The 18,405-nt window shown below is 34.0% G+C and overlaps 1 protein-coding gene across 2 annotated transcripts in view; it reads right to left on the bottom strand.

Moving 5' to 3' along the window:
* Positions 1 to 469: 469 nt before the first annotated feature.
* Positions 470 to 18,405, bottom strand: part of LOC112630255 (disintegrin and metalloproteinase domain-containing protein 18) — a 149,386-nt gene continuing 131,450 nt past the window's right edge. For both annotated transcript variants that reach the window (XM_025394424.1, XM_025394425.1), the window contains 3 exons: positions 17,220 to 17,334; positions 6,488 to 6,647; positions 470 to 633 (listed from right to left, as the gene is read on the bottom strand). In XM_025394424.1, coding sequence (XP_025250209.1) covers positions 591 to 633; positions 6,488 to 6,647; positions 17,220 to 17,334 — 318 coding nt within the window. In that variant the 3' untranslated portion in view covers positions 470 to 590. The remainder of the gene's footprint in view (positions 634 to 6,487; positions 6,648 to 17,219; positions 17,335 to 18,405) is intronic.

The following is an 18,405-nucleotide window of genomic DNA, read 5'->3' as shown; positions in this document are numbered from 1 at the left end:
GCTCTGACCGTGTCCCTCCACAACCTGGCCTAAGGTTCAAGACCAAGGAGGATGATGCTCGCCTGTCCTTGAGGCTCTGGGGCTCTGGAGCAATGGGCTGTTTCTTCTGCCCAGCTTGGCCTGAGCTACTGGAACAGGGAGGGTGACACATGCCTCCTCTCTGGACACTGAAATGCAGTCATCGTACGCAGCGAAATTCTTCACTTGCAATGACCCGCGGAGGTCAGCCGGCCCAGCCCTGAGAGGATCAGCAAGAGAGCATTGCGTGGCCAGCGGCCTCGCCACAGTAATGGCTGCTGAGCATGGAACGGGGCTGCTTCTGGCCAGGGCTGGGGAGGCCGAGTGAAGCCCAAGAACGGTGGAGTCTAGAGGGCACGGCCCAGACCCAGCTCTGTGGATCCCAGAGACTCGTGGAACTTGGAGTCAGGGGGCTCCCCACCCACAACCGGATGCATTGGAGGAGGCACGTGGGAAGGCACGCAGGCTTTATTTTCCAAAAGTTTAGCATTTACAATGCATTCGGGGATAACATAAGGTTATAAAGCACATTTGTTCCTTTAGTTTATTTGCTACGGAAGTTCTGTGCAATATTAATGTTCCACATCATAGCTTTCTGATACAGCGGATGAATTACTATAGTGAAGAAAAACAGAAAAAATAGAGATTCACAATATGTTTAGCAGTAGCCAATGCCTATTTTAAACCATATTTACTACTGAATTTCTACTTTATAATTGCTAAAAATCAAAGATTATTATAGATAAGTTTGGTTATCTATATTATAGATGTTATATTACCTATATTATAGATAAATTTGGTTCTTATCTATATTATAGGTAACTTATCTATATTATGAGGAGTCCAACTAAAAAGCTAAACATAAAATAAATGTATATGTTTTCATACATTAGCATTGATTTATAATTTACCAGGCAAACTATGAAATGACTATGTAAAAACAATCAAAATTCATTTATTCAGTTTTATATACTTTGTTTCTTAGAAAAACCTACGGCTTAGGGAGACAAAATAAAAGGTTAGTCTTTATTTTTTCCCCATTAATATGACGTTCACACATGAAAACAATAGAATTAACATGGAAATAATTTTCATTTTATAGTTAATATTCAGGTTGCTGACTTTAATTTTTTCACAATTTCTTTATTCAGTTTATAAAAATACTTTATGTAGTAAAATACACATTCTAACCATTTTTAAGTGTACAGTTCAGTGGTACTAAGTACATTCATATTGCTGTGAAACTATCACCATCTGTCTCCAGAAACATTTTCATCTTGCAAAAATGAACTTCTGTGCTCAGTAAAGAGTAACTCCTCATTGAATGATACGTATTCAACAACTTCCCATCCTCTGTGGCCCACAAACACAAGAAAATATGCTCAATATCACTAATCATTAGGGAAATGCAAATCAAAACCACAATGAGATATCTCCTCACACCCATTAGGATGGCTACTATGTTTTTTTAAAAAGCAGAAAATAACAATCCTAGCAAGAATATGGGCAAACTGGAACCCTTTTGGACAGCTGGTGGGAATGAAGAATTGTAAAACTACTGTGGAACACAGTATGGTAGTTCTCAAAAATATAAAAATGGAATTACCTAATTTCAATTTTGCAATTTTTTTCTTTGGCCAGACATTCTTAAGTTGTCCTTCTGTGGAATACTCTTGCTTATATACTTTTCATGCAATATTTAAAAACAAAATCAAATATTGATTATCTTCTCCAGTTTGTAGAAGGAAACAAAATAAGGTTGGCTTTTTTACAATTCATTTTTCCACACTTCCTTCTAAACATATAGTATTTGTTTGACTTACAAACAATAATAACATAAAAAATTAACCTCCAAATAGCCAAAATTTTTATTTCACTGAAGTATTTATTTTTTAACCATGTGCTTTTGGTTGTGATATATGTTGTATGTCATATTTATTTAAATAGTCCCATAAACCTTAAAGACTTTATTTTTTGTATATTTTGTTAATTCACATAATTGATAATTAATGTATCAAGATTTACTGTGTTGCTATTAAAGAATAATGACTTTCTGACTCTCTATGACCTGAACACATTTTTGAAGTCTACTATACATCACTGAAGGTATGATTAATAATACAGTTACTCATGATTTTATTAAAATCTCTGTTAACTAAAAAGGAGCCATGTGCTAATATCCAAGACAATGGGGGAAAGGCCTTGAAGACATTTCAGGGACCTTTGTAGCAGCTCTTTCCAAAATATAGAGATGCCATCCTTATGTTCAAGTAGGTCAGAGGCTAATAGGAAACTAGACATATTGAAGAAATGTCATAGCTAGAAATACTTTACAAATTCATTTTTAGGATGTACAACTTTCCCTGGGAATGCAGTTAAAATAATCTATCTTTCTCTATCAAAAGTAACTACAGAAAGAATGTCGCATTTGAGATTTAAGCTAATTGGGTGAGTAAATAAACTTTTTATGAGAGTAATATTAAATTATTCAAAAGTTTTAAGTGTGAGTGTTAATTTTTCATCTTAGAAAGATTTTGCAAGATGGTTGTTTGGGAAAGTGGTTGTTAAATAAAATTTATGGGAGGTTATTGTTGAGCTGAGTTCTTGCGCTAGTCTCCAACAGAACAAACTAAAATGGAGCCCTTCATCCTAAGGTGCCATGTAACCAAACTGAAACTAAGTTGTTTATCTGACTTTCCAAGAAAATCAGGAGAGGAATTAAAGCCTAATCCTTACACAGGTCAATGTCAGCTTATGTGATAAGAAAGTGCCCTCTGCTCTAACATTTGCAGGGAAATATAACCTGAAGTCACCTAATGTTAACCAGTCCACTTTTTAATGTCATACTATTTCCTTGTTTCTGCTGAAGGTACCTTATAAAAATTGCTTCCTGTATTTTTATGAAGTTCAAATTTTCCTTACGGATCATGATTTGTTCTCATGTAAAATAACTCTTGGTATAGTTCTGGGTCTCCAAAAGTTTTGTTTTCTTCAAAAAGCTCCATAACTTTATCTTTACATTTATGTTCATGAAATAACTTTTTGATTTTCTGTTTTGAAATAGTTTCATATTCATGGGACATTTCAAAGAAATGCACAGGAAGGTCCTGTGTACCCTTTACCGAACCTCCTTTATGCTAACATTTTGCCTAACTATAATATAATATGAAAATCAGAAAATTAATATTAATGCAATTCACAGAGATTTGTCATATTTCACCAGGTATACACGATCTTATGCTGGCATGTGTGTAGTTGTGTGCAAATGATCACATGTGTAGTAGCATATAACTATAATCACATTAAGATACAGAACTATATTATAAACACAAGACTTTTTGATGCCTTCCCCCTTTATAGACATACACATCAAACTCTCCCACAATTCCTAGTCCCTGACAATCATTAATCTTTTTCCCATACTGATTTTTTTTCTATTTCAACAACTTTATATAAGTCCAATCACACAGTATGTCAGCTTTTGAAACTGGCTTTGTTTTAGTTAGTATATGTCATAGTATGGATTTACTCTGCTTTTGGTAACCATTCACCTACTGAAGAGCATTGAAGTCATTTCTAGTTTTTCATTATTATTAATTAAAGTATTATGAACATTTGAATTCAAGTTTCTAAGAGAACATAATTTTCATTTCTTGGAGATAAATGTCCAAGAGTAAAATTTTGGTCTGTACCTTTTTTTAAGATAACTTAATTACAACAGAGGATAGGAAAGTGTGAGTCTAAGGATGCTGTCAAAATCAATGGAGACTGTGATGGTAAACAATTAAGAAAAGATGGTATATATATACACACAAATATATATATACACACACACAAATATATATATATATGTGAAACAAGCTAAATTATACAGCAGCTAGAAGTTTAACAAAGACAACCAAAGAAAGAGGTCACTAAGGATGGTTCTTTGGGGATTAGAGGGGAGAAATAAGCTTCAAGGGCTAGGTTCAAAGACTATTTTTGCAAAATCACTTGGATTTAATTGATCAGACTATGGAGCAATTTATGCTCCAAGGCATGTTGAAAACAATTTAGCAATCAGCCTGCAATTGGTATAAGCTAATAGGTGGGTGTTACAACCACTGTAAGAAGAAGATATCCTAATTAGAATGTGAGGGGTGAGGTGTGTGTGTGATAGAAGCAGAAATAAAGTGATTGCATTAAACCAAAAAGCTTTTGCATAGCAAAAGAAACAATCAATGAAATAAAAAGATAGCCTATAGAATGAGACAAAGTATTTGCAAACTATATATCTGATAAAGGGTTTCATAATATCAAAAATATGTGTGGGAGGCCAGGCACCATGGCTCATGCCAGTAATCCCAGCACTTTGAGAGGCTGAGGCGGGAGGACTACTTGAGCTCAAGAGTTTAGACAAGCCGAGGCAACAGACAGAGACATAGTCTCTACAAACTTTATATATATATATACACACACCTACACATATATATATTTGTCTGTGTCTGTGTGTGTGTGTGTGTGTAGATCTCATACAACTGAATAGCAAGAAAGCAAACAACCTGATTTAAAAATTGTCAAAGCAGCTTAATAGACATTTCTTCAAGAATACATAGAATTGAGTAACAGGTATCAGAAGGTACTTAATATCATCAATAATCAGGAAAACATAAATGAAGACCACTATGTGATATTACATTCTACTTAGAATGGCTTACTTCACATCTTAGGTTAACATGATTGTTATTGAAAAAAGGGAAAAGAGAGCAAGGTTGGTAAAGATATGAAGAAAAAGGAACTCTTGTACACTGTTGGTGGAAATGTAAATTGGTATAGCCATTATGCAAACATTATGAAGGTTCTTCATAAATGAAAAATAGAACTACCATATGATGCCACAACCTCACTTCTGGGTATGAATTCAAAGGACTTGAAATCAAGATCTTGAAGAGATATTTGCATGACCATGTTCATTGTAGCATTGTTCACAATAGCTATGATATGGAAACAACCTAAATTTCCATCATGGGTAAATAGATAAAGAAAATGTGCCAAATGTATGTAATGGAATATTACTCATCCTTAAAAATGAAGAAAATTCTCTTATTTGTTATCACATGAATAGATGTAGAGGACATTATGCCAAGGGAAATATGCCAGACAAAATTTGTGTGAAATATGTCAGACAAAAGTTGCATGATCTTAACTACATGTGGGCTCAAAAATAATCAAATTCATAGAAGTAGAGAGTAGAACAGTGGTTGCCAAGGGATATGGGAGCAGAGAATGGGAAGGTGATGGTTAAAGGGTACAAAGATTCAGTTATGCAAGATAAATTCTGGAGCTCTGCTATACACCACAGTACCTATAGCTAACAATACTGTATTGTATACTTGATATTTGCTAACAGGGTAGATCTATGTCAAGTGTTCTTACCTTGGTAAAACAACAATAGTAATAAAGAGTTTGGGAGGAAATTCTGGGAGGTGATATATTTATGGCCTTGATGGTGATGATGGTTTAAAGGGGAATACTTATTTCCAAACTCATCAAGATGTATATATTAAGTATGTATACATATTTGTATGTGAGTTATACTTCCATGAAGTGGTATAAAGCTGATAGAATAACTAGACAAAAATAATCAGCAAGGATATAGAAGACTTGAACGACACCATCAACCACCTTGACCTACCTGTATTCTATAGAACTCCCCACCCACGCCGTGGGTATTCACAATAGTAAATATACCTTCTCTTCAAGTGTATTTGGAACAGTCTTCAGGACAGACTATATACTGGGCCATTTAAAAAGTCTCAAAAAATTTAAAATGATTTTAAATTTACAATGATTGAAATCATATGAAGTATATTTTGTGCTCAACTAAGTTGAAAATTAACAAGACAAAAAATATGGGAAATCTATAATATTTGGGAATTAAACAATATTATGAGTTTATTACTCATAAAGAATAAAGAATAAAGTGCAATAATTCAATACTGACCCTACAGACATTAAAATGATTACAAGAAAATACGATGAATAACTTTGTGCAACAAATTACACAATTTTGAAGAAAGGGACATATTTTTTAAGTCACAAGCTTCCAAACATGACTTAATAAAGAACAGAAAATCCAAACAGATTACAAGAATAAATATTTTAAAATGGTAAGTAAAACCAACACCAATGTGTAATTAGATCTAACTAGAAGGGCACTTAAAATAATGTACCAACTATATTCTTTTCTGACCTGGTAAGTCTTTGGTACAGCATAGTATACTCATGAAGAAAAGTTCTAGAACATTCAGAATTTAGGCTTGCCCCAATATAATAACAAACTATTGAAAAACAAAATTATAAAGATACCACTTACATTAGATTTAAAATAGTATATTTAAGAATTAATATAAATGTTATATAACATGCATGACACTGGTTAATGACTAGGATAATTTAGCCTAATACATTAATCCTATATCACATTTACCGCTTACACTCTGTATTCTCTCTGTTGCATAATTTCCTTATTTCATTTCTCTTAAAGATCACAATGGTGAAAATTATGAAAAACGGCAGAACAATGTAGAAACTCAGAATAAACCAGTTGTTCCAGTGTGCATTGTAGCCTTTTTCAGTATAAAATTCATCTAGAAATGAATCATATCATAAATTAGCGGGGACTCAGTGGATATTTAAATACATTTATATTTTTTTCACCTTAATCATATATGTGTATATATAAAGAGGTTTTAATGCATTGCAAACTACTAGGAAAAAATAGAACATAAATGCAAACTACAGTGCTATATTTTTCATGGGTTTCTATTTGTTTACACATATTTATTTAATATTAATCTGCTGTATACATGTTTAGAGTGCTGTTTGCTGTATTCAGCTTATTTGTAACATCAATACTTTAAAAGTTAATACAGTAATAGGGATTAAGTTACAATTTTTAAAAATGTATACTTTGAGAAACCACCATCCCACTCACTTGCTAAATCAGCTTTTTCCCTTAGAGAAAACCATTTATAAATGACTCATTTCTCTCCATCGAGTGTCTATGTTCTAATACATATACCTATGCTTGTATCTGCATCTATGTCTATATATCTATACATTACATGTGCCTCTGTGTGCATGTGTGTATGTGTGTATCTTTCCACTCATTGACATTCTATAAGCATATTATTCCCTTTGGTTATTTTTTTATACTTAAAAAGTTGAGATATCACACAATTCTGAGAAGTATACAATATGTAAATACATTAGCAAAATGAGTAATGAGTTAACTAAAGAATATACACATTCCCACACTCCAGGTCTCAAAAAAGATCCTGTTATAATTCCAAAGCACTGTGGGACATTTCCTAATCTTTTGTCCTCTCCAAAGGTTACAAAGGTCATGATTTGTTTAATTATTTAGTGAAATTTATTAATGTATATAACATAGTAACAAAAATGTGTGCCATAAAGTTGTACCACTCAAAATACATTTACATTGAACAAGACCATGTAACCAGCAACAAATTTTGGAAACATAACTCCCCAACTTAGTTTACCAGACACTATCTTTCCCAAAGAAAATCACTAATTTTGCCTCTAACAGCATGAATCTTATTTTCCTTTCATTTTGACTTGGTATTAATATAGACATATTAGCTATACTTGTATCTTTTGATATTGCATACACTTAGAAAAATAGATGTAGGATGTACAAGTGCAGTTTCGCTGCATGGATATGTTGTGTAGTGGTGAAGTCTAGGCTCTTAGTGTACCCATCATCGGAATAGTGTACATTGTATTCAATAGGTAATTTTTCACCCTTCGTATCTCTTTCACCTTCCAACGTTTTGGAGTCCCCAGTGTCTATTATTCCACTGTGAATGTCCAATGGTACCCATTGTTTAGCTCCCACTTATAAGTGAGCACATGCAGCATTTGGTTTTCTGATTCTGAGTTATTTCACTTAGGTTAATGCCTTTCCCATGTTGCTGGGTTTTGGGTTTTTTTATGGCTCAGTAGTATTCCATGATATATGTATGAAGAGATATAAATATAAATATGTATTCATCAATGGAGGACTGGATAAAAAACACATGGTATATATATATATATACACACACACATGGTATAACCAACAAAGTAGACAGACAACCTTACAGAATGGGAGAAAATATTATATATATATATATATATATATATGCACCATGTGTTCTTTATCCAGTCCTCCATTGATATATATATATGATATCAACATATATCACATGATAAGTGTGTGTGTGTGTATGTTCTTTATCCAGTCCTCCATTGATGGACACTTAGGTTGATTCCATAACTTTGTTATTGTGACTAGTTCTGCAATGAACATATGATGTATACTGATTTCTCTTCTTTTGGGTAGCTAGTCAGTAGTAGGACTCCTGGGTTGAATGACAGTTCTATTTTTAGTTCTTTAAGAAATCTTCAGAGTGTCTTCCATAGTGATAGTACTAATGTACATTTCCACCAACAGTATACAAGTGTTCCCTTTTCTCCATATCCTCACCAACATCTGTTGTTTTATGACTTTTGAATACTAACCATTCTGATAACATGATAACTCATTGTAGTTTTAATTTGCATTTCTCTGATGATTAGTGATGCTGATCATTTCTTCATACGTTTTTTGACCTCTTGTAAAGTGTCTGTTCTTTTGTAAAGTGTCTGTTCATGTCTTTTGCCAATTTTTTTGATGGGGTTGTTCACATTTTTCTTTTTGAGTTTTTTTAGTTCCTTGTAGATTCTTGATAACAGTATTTTGTTAATATATAGTTTGCAAATATTTTCCCTCATTCTGTAGGTTGTCCGCTTACTTTGTTGATAATTAGTTTTTCTTTGCAGACGCTTTTTAGTTTAATTAAAAAGTCCCATTTGTCCATTTTTACTTTTGTTGCATTTGCTTTTGAGGTCTTTGAGTTATAAATTCTTTGCCTATGCCAATGTCCAGAAAAGGATTTTGGAGGTGTTTTGTAAGAATTTTTATACTTTCAAGTCTTACATTTAAGTTGTTAATCCGTCTTGGGTTAATTTTTGTATAAGTTGAAATACATAGTTTTATTCTTGTGCATGTGGCTATTCAACTTTCTCAGCACCATTTATTGAATAGGGTGAGCGTGGATCATTTTTGACGGATTTTAAATGTTATATAAATGTAATTATAGTGCATACACATTGTTTTCTGACTTTGTTCATTATTACTGACTTTTGAAATTCACAGATGTTGTTGCTTATAGTTGTAAAATGCTTATTCTAATTGATGCATACTATAACTTTGCGTAGAAATAGCAAGTGTTAATCCCAGCACTTTGGGAGGCTGAGGCGAATGGATCACGAGGTCAGGAGATCGAGGGCATGATGAAACCCCATCTCTACTAAAAAAATACAAAAATTAGCCGGGCGTGGTGGCGAGCGCCTGTAGTCCCAGCTACTGCGAGAGGCCGAGGCAGGAGAATGGTGTAATCCTGGGAGGCGGAGCTTGCAGTGAGCCGAGATCGCGCCACTGCACTCCAGCCTAGGCGACAGAGCGAGACTCCGTCTTAAATAAATAGATAAATAAATAAATAAATAAAAGAAACTGCAGGTATTAATTTCTGATATTCTGACAGATATTTGGGTAGTTTGAAATTTGAGGTATTAGGAAGAGTGCTGCTGTGAATATTTTACAGCATGTCTTTTGGTCAACATTGTGTCTGAAAATCTCTCAGACATATGCATACATGGGAAGTGTCAATGCTTGCATATTATCGTATTGAACATTAGTAAATATTTCCAATGATTTCCCTAAGTGGTTGTAACCATTATATTCCTATTAGTAGTAAATGAGTGTCTTCATTTTTACTTATCTTAGGTATTTTTCTTCTTTCCCTAGTTATTCTTCATTTAAAATGAAATGCAAACACCACTGTACAGCTGGATGAAATGTCACAAATATAATCTCACAAATATAAACAAATATTAACCCTCACAAATATAAGGCAAACATTTTAAATATAAGGCAAACATTCTATTTTTTTTTTTGTTTTGATGTGTTAGTCACTAAATGTGAAGTGTTTATAAAATTTTATTTGATAATAGAATGAGTTTAACTAGTGCCTAAGAGTTGGCAACAAAATAGTGTAAATTCTTTTATAAATTATTTTAATTTTGTTGTTTTAACAGCTTTACTGAGAGATAATTGACATAAAATAAATGCCCACATTTTAGGTGTATAATTTGATAGGTTTTGTTATATGTATACTGCCATGAAACCATAAAAATGCAAACAATGCATATATCCATAATCCACACACATTTCCCATGCCCACTAATCCTGCCATGCTGCCACTCCCCACACAGGCAGCCGATAACCTGGTCTGTATTCTTTCATTATACATTAGCTTTCATTTTTTATACTTATATGTAAATAGAACAAGACAATATGTATTCTTTATAGTCTAACATGTTTCATTTAGCATAAATGTTGAGGTTCATCCATATTGGTGTACATAACAAGTTTGTTTCTTTCTCTTGTTTGATAGTATCACACTGTATTGAGAGACTACACATTGTTTAGCCATCTGTTGATTTATATTTACATTGTTTCCAGGTATTATCTATTACAAAAATTGTTACTGTATACATTTTGATTTATATTTATTGTTTCCAGATTTTATCTATTACAAAAATTGTTACTATATACATTTATACCCAAGGCTTTGTATGGGCGTCAACATTCTATTCTATTGGGTAAATAGTGTAATAGCTGTATTATATGGTGATTTATATTTACCTCCTTAAGAATCTCTGAAACTATAAATTTTGTTTTAAATATCAATGTTTTAAATTTTGTTTTAAATATCAGTATATGGTTCCTACCCCCATATCTTGGCCAAAGTTAATGTGGTCAGCCCTTTTAAATGCAAGCAATTTTTAAAGGAATGAGTAGCATCTATTTGTGATTTTAATTTGCATTTCTCCGATGACCTATGATGTTGGGCATCTTTATATATACTTATTTTGTCCCCCTTTTCTATAGAGTTGGTTTTTAAAATTAAATTTCAAGGATTCACTATATATTCTGAATACAAATACATTATCAGGTGTATATTTTACAAATATTTGTTAAGAAGCAGTGGCTTGCCCTTTTATTTCCCTAAGAGTGGCTTTTGAATAGCAAAAGTCCTAAATTTTTTATGTCGTCCAATTTATCACATTTTGGGGTCAAATTTTTGGTGTCATACCTACAAACTCTGTGCTCAAAGTCACTGAGGATTTCTCTCTCTCTCTTTTTTAAATTATACTTTAAGTTCTAGGGTACATGTGCACAATGTGCAGGTCTGTCACATATGCACACCCATGCCATGTTGGTGTGCTGCACCCATCAACTCGTCAACACCGATCAACTCATCATTTACATCAGGTATAACTCCCAGTGCCATCCCTCCCCCCTGCCCCCTCCCCATAATAGGCCCCGGTGTGTCATGTTCTCCTTCCAGTGTCCAAGTGCTCTCATTGTTCAATTCCACCTATGAGTGAGAACATGCGGTGTTTGGTTTTCTGTTCTTGCGATAGTTTGCTGAGAATGATGGTTTCCAGCTGCATCTATGTCCCTACAAAGGACACAAACTCATCCCTTTTTATGGCTGCATAGTATTCCATGGTGTATATGTGCCACATTTTCTTAATCCAGTCTGTCACTGATGGACATTTGGGTTGATTCCAAGTCTTTGCTATTGTGAATAGTGCCACAATAAGCATACGTGTGCATGTGTCTTTATAGCAGCATGACTTATAATCCTTTGGGTATATATCCAGTATTGGGATGGCTGGGTCAAATGGTATTTCTAGTTCTAGATCCTTGAGGAATCGCCATACTGTTTTCCACAATGGCTGAACCAGTTTACAATCCCACCAACAGTGTAAAAGTGTTCCTATTTCTCCACATCCTCTCCAGCACCTGTTGTTTCCTGACTTTTTAATGATTGCCATTCTAACTGGTGTGAGATGGTATCTCATTGTGGTTTTGATTTGCATTTCTCTGATGGCCAGCGATGACAAGCATTTTTTCATGTATCTGTTGGCTGTATGCATGTCTTCTTTTGAGAAATGTCTGTTCATATCCTTTGCCCACTTTTTGATGGGGTTGTTTGGTTTTTTCTTATAAATTTGAGTTCTTTGTAGGTTCTGGATATTAGCCCTTTGTCAGATGAGTAGATTGCAAAAATTTTCTCCCATTCTGTAGGTTGCCTGTTCACTCTGATGGTAGTTTCTTTTGCTGTGCAGAAGCTCTTTAGTTTAATTAGATCCCATTTGTCAATTATGGCTTTTGTTGCCATTGCTTTTGGTGTTTTAGACATGAAGTCCTTGCCCATGCCTATGTCCTGAATGGTATTCCCTAGGTTTTCTTCTAGGGTTTTTATGATTTTAGGTCTAACATTTAAGTCTCGAATCCATCTTGAATTAATTTTCGTATAAGGAGTAAGGAAAGGATCCAGTTTCAGCTTTCTACTTATGGCTAGCCAATTTTCCCAGCACCATTTATTAAATAGGGAATCCTTTCCCCATTTCTTCTTTTTCTCAGTTTTATCAAAGAACAGATGGCTGTAGATGTGTGGTATTATTTCTGAGGACTCTGTTCTGTTCCATTGGTCTATATCTCTATTTTGGTACCAGTGCCATGCTGTTTTGGTTACTGTAGCCTTGTAGTATAGTTTGAAGTCAGGTAGCGTGATGCCTCCAGCTTTGTTCTTTTGACTTAGGATTGTCTTGGCAATGCGGGCTCTTTTTTGCTTCCATATGAACTTTAAAGCAGTTTTTTCCAGTTCTGTGAAGAAACTCATTGGTAGCTTGATGGGGATGGAATTGAATCTATAAATTACCTTGGGCATTATGGCCATTTTCATGATATTGATTCTTCCTATCCATGAACATGGTATGTTCATCCATTTGTTTGTGTCCTCTTTTATTTCACTGAGCAGTGGTTTGTAGTTCTCCTTGAAGAGATCCTTTACATCCCTTGCTGGTTGGATTCCTAGGTACTTTATTCTCTTTGAAGCAATTGTGAATGGAAGTTCATTCATGATTTGGCTCTCTGTTTGCTTGTTACTGGTATATAAGAATGCTTGTGATTTTTGCACATTGATTTTGTATGCTGACACTTTGCTGAAGTTGCTTATCAGCTTAAGGAGATTTTGGACCGAGATGATGGGGTTTTCTAAATATACAATCATGTCATCTGCAAAGAGGGACAATTTGCCTTCTTCTTTTCCTAAGTGAATAGCCTTGATTTCTTTCTCTTGCCTGATTGCCCTAGCCAGAACTTCCAACACTATGTTGAATAGGAGTGGTGAGAGACGGCATCCCTGTCTTGTGCCAGTTTTCAAAGGGAATGCTTCTAGTTTTTGTCCATTCAGTATGATATTGGCTATGGGTTTGTCATAAATAGCTCTTATTATTTTGTAATACGTTCTGTCAATACCGAATTTATTGAGAGTTTTTAGCATGAAGGGCTGTTGAATTTTGTCAAAGGCCTTTTCTGCATCTATTGAGATAATCATGTGGTTTTTGTCTTTGGTTCTGTTTTTATGCTGGATTACGTTTATTGATTTGCAAATGTTGAACCAGCCTTGCATCCCAGGGATGAAGCCCACTTGATCATGGTGGATACGCTTTTTGATGTCCTGCCTGATTCGGTTTGCCAGTATTTTATTGAGGATTTTTGCACCGATGTTCATTAGGGATATTGGTCTAAAATTCTCTTTTTTTGTTGTGTCTCTGCCAGGCTTTGGTGTCAGGATGATGTTGGCCTCCTAAAATGAGTTAGGGAGAATTCCCTCTTTTTCTATTGATTGGAAGAGTTTCAGAAGGAATGGTACCAGCTCCTCCTTGTACCTCCAGTAGAGTTCAGCTGTGAATCTGTCTGGTCCTGGACTTTTCTTGGTAGGTAGGCTATTAATTATTGCCTCAATTTCAGAGCCTGTTATTGGTCTCTTCAGGGATTCAACTTCTTCCTGGTTTAGTCTTGGGAGAGTGTAAGTGTCTAGGAAATTATCCATTTTTTCTACGCTTTCTAGTTTATTTGCACAGAGGTGTTTATAGTATTCTCTGATGGTAGTTTGTATTTCTGTGGGGTCAGTGGTGATATCCCCTTTATCATTTTTTATTGTGTCTATTTGATTGTTCTCTCTTTTCTTCTTTATTAGTCTTGCTAGCAGTCTATCAATTTTGTTGATCCTTTCAAAAAACCAGCTCCTGAATTTACTGATTTTTTTGGAGGGTTTTTTGTGTCTCTATCTCCTTCAGTTCTGCTCTGATCTTAGTTATTTCTTGCCTTCTGCTAGCTTTTGAATGTGTTTACTCTTGCTTCTCTAGTTCTTTTAATTGCGATGCTAGGGTGTCAATTTTAGATCTTTCCAGGTTTCTCTTGTGGGCATTTAGTGCTATAAATTTCCCTCTACACACTGCTTTAAAAGTGTCCCAGAGATTCTGGTATGTTGTATCTTTGTTCTCATTGGTTTCAAAGAACATCTTTATTTCTGCCTTCATTTCGTTATGTACTCAGTAGTCATTCAGGAGCAGGTTGTTCAGTCTCCATGTAGTTGAGTGGTTTTGACTGATTTTCTTAGTCCTGAGTTCTAGTTTGATTTCACTGTGGTCTGAGAGACAGTTTGTTATAATTTCTATTCTTGTACATTTGCTGAGGAGTGCTTTACTTCCAACTATGTGATCAATTTTGGAGTAAGTGTGATGTGGTGCTGAGAAGAATGTATATTCTGTTGATTTGGGGTGGAGAGTTCTGTAGATGTCTTTTAGGTCCGCTTGGTGCTAGAAGTTTCATATTTTGGTCTGTAATCCCTAATTTTTGAACATGGTGTGAAATACAGCTCTAAGTTTATCTTTTTTACATATAAATATATTATTATTCTAGCACAATTTGTTTAAAAAGCTAAACTTTATCCATTGTATTGCTTTGAACGTTTATTAGAAATCCAATTTCCATATATTTGTATGTCTGTTTCTGGTTTCTTATTCTATTTTATTGACCTGTATGTCTTCGTTAATGACAGTATCACACTGACTTGATTACTGTAACTTTATAGTGAGTTTCAATATTGGGCAGTGTATTTCCTACAACATTTTTTTTCTTCAAAGGCATTTTAACTATTCAACGTCCTTTGCTCCTGCCGACGCTCAAAAGCGCTCGCCCTGACTCCTGCACCCACTTACTATGTTCTCCCTCCTTCAAGGGTTGGAACACAGCAGGTCCCAGTGTGTGGAGTTTGCCCGTGCTGGCACTGAAGGAGCCAGCTGGTTCCAGTGCTCATGCACTCCAGTTCCCGCCTCATTCACTCACACACTCCCTCCTGCAAGGAGTTGAGAACTGCAAGTTGTGCAAATGAGGCACCCCTGTTGCAAGTCCCATGAAGGGGTCACGGAAATATCCCACTTCAATATTGCCTTCATTTATAGAAACAATTAAAGTATAAATGTGTATGCCATCACTCAAAATGTGATTGATTTACTATTATTTCCTAAAAAAATGCATGTGTATTTTGCCATATTTTTCAAAGTTCATTGAGAATAAACACTGTATGGTACAGTTTTTTTAGCAGCCTACAAAGTTTGTAATAATATGGAATGAAAAACATTTGTGTAATTTTTATTATTCTATACGTGAATTTCAAAAATTTTATTGAATGACATTTGTTGAAACTTACTGGTACTGTGTTCTAACTTATTTGAGTTAATTGAAGTTGAATATCTCTGGGAATATCTGATTATAAATATTATGTAAGATTACAGTAGTCACTCCCCCTTATCTACAGCTTTGGTTGCACAGTAACAACCATGGGCGACCACTGTGTGAAAATATTAAATGAAAAATTCTGGAAATCAACAATTCATAAGATTTAAACTGCATGCTGTTCTGGGTAGCATGATGAAATCTCTCGTCATTCCTTTCTGTGTCACCCAGGACCTGAATCTTTCCAAAAGAATACATACTGTATACGCTACCTGTCCATTAGTCACTTTGCCATCTTAGTTATCAGGTTGACTGTTATGCCATTACAGTGCTTTGTTCAAATCACCCTTATTTTACCTCATAATGATCGCAAAGGGCAAGATTAGTGAGGCCATCAATTTGTATATGCCAAAGAGAAGGCAAAAATTCTTTCCTTAAGGAAAAGAGTGAATACTTTGACTTAATAAGGAAAATATATTAATACATACATATTCCAAATATATGTAAGAAAAAATGTATATGCATACTTACAAATGTATGTGTATATTTATATTTTAATATTTACATAAACATGTTTATATGTATAAATGTCAACATTTGACAAAATATACATACAAAATATACATACATACATATTTTCCTTAATAAGGAAACTATTCATTGCTAAGATCTATGGTTAAAACAAATCTTCAGTCTATAAAGTTGTAAAGGAGAAAGAAATCTGTACTAGTTTTGCTGATGTATCTCGAACTACAAAAGTTAAGACTGCAGTGCATGATAAACGCTTAGTTAAGACAGAAAAGACAGTAAATTTGTAAGTAGAAGACATGAACAGAAAATGTGTTCTGATTAACAGCAACGTGTTGTACCAGAAAACATTTGAACCTGTAGAAATACTTCAGCATGGAATTCCCTGAAATGAGTGAGACATTTATTGCAAGTAAGAGATGGTTATACAAATTCAGAAATATGTCTGGACTGAAAAATAGAAAAATTACTAGAGAGGCTGTGTCTGCTGATGAAAAAACAGCTTCCACATTTCCAGCAGAGTTGACGTTAATCAGGGAGAAAGGATATCATCCAAAGCCAGTTATCAATTGTAATGAAGTCAGTCTTCTGGAAGAAGAAGACCAATAGAACCTACACTAATGAAAGTGCAAAGGAGGTGCCAGGGGATAAAACATGGAAGGACAGTTAGTCATTGCTGTTACTGAGCCTAACTGATGAATTAAACTTTATCATAGATATGTATATGTAGGAAAAAACAGTACATTTAGAGCTTGGCGCTATCTACAGTTTCAGGCATCCACTGAGGGTTTTAGAATGTATCCCCCACAAATAAGGAGGGACTACTGCAATGTAGATGAAGCTACCATTCAAGATAACTTAGATTTCTTTAATTAGCTTTATATAAAACAACCTTGTATTTTGCCTTAGAAAATAAATATCCACTTACCAGATTTCTGAAAATTTCCATCATCAATACTACCCCCTGGGGAACCAAACTGGAATTTACAATCTGGAGGTTTATGTCCAGGGAAGCATTGACAATTACCAAAATTATTACATATCTGAAACAGAAAAATACAGAAACAGTTTGAATCATCTTAGTCTTTGTATCTGATATAAATACCTAAACTTCATAGAATAATTATTTTTTCTTAAGATTATTATGACTATAAAATATGAGAAATAGGTTAGAAAAAGTAGTAAAAATTTTCACAACATAATGGCCAGATGGCAAAATACCTACATGAAAGTTTATTTCTGGCCTGAGCATGTTTAATGTCTTCCTCAATCATCTTTAAAAAATAAAATTTAATAAACTTGTAGCCTTCATATTCAGAGAGGTTAAATTTTTTTAATGACTGTTATCTTATTTTGTAATTTGAAAACATTTATTGTCACTATTTGGACATTTTCTATTCATGCACTTCAATGTCTATACAAAGTATTGTGATAAAATAAACATCAATCGACTTGGCCACTTCAATTCCTTATCCTAGTCCCTTTTCAACATTTGACATTATTGGTCAATAATGTGCATCTTCTTTTTAAGTAATTATATTTTCCATAATAAAATAACATACGTGCAAAGCAAATATTAAAAATCAACGATCAAATACAACTTTATGATAAGCTTGCATTGCTAGAAGTTAACATTTGACAATGTTTCTGTCTTATTCACGCCTTTGTATTAATATTTCAACAGTTTAGTATTTTCATTTTGAAATAAAACAAGTACATATTTTGTAAAATTCAAACAATAAAAGTGTATAGAAGTGAAATTCCTCAGCCACTATTTCAGTACCATTTCCAGCTGCTAAAGATGTTGTGTTTCATTCATATATATCAAATGCATTTATAAATACATGTACCCACATCCACAAACACACACACATTAATAGACTTTTGCCAAATAATATCCATAACAAGATACCATGAACTTCTTCTCATACCTGTATGTATAAAGAATTCACAGGCACATTTTAAAAATTAGACTCATAATATTCAATAGTGTGAGTATTCCCTATAATTTTCCTATAGATATTGTGTCCTGTCCATTTACACTCATTTGGCTAAATTGTTTATACAGTATATTGAAACTGATTACCTCTTTTTTTTTTTTTTTTTTTTTTTTT

This window comes from Theropithecus gelada, chromosome 8 (genome assembly GCF_003255815.1).
Source record: "Theropithecus gelada isolate Dixy chromosome 8, Tgel_1.0, whole genome shotgun sequence".
NCBI classification, from domain to species: domain Eukaryota; kingdom Metazoa; phylum Chordata; class Mammalia; order Primates; family Cercopithecidae; genus Theropithecus; species Theropithecus gelada.
The sequence above is the reverse complement of the archived record's forward strand: the minus strand, read 5'-3'. Positions and strand labels throughout refer to the sequence as shown.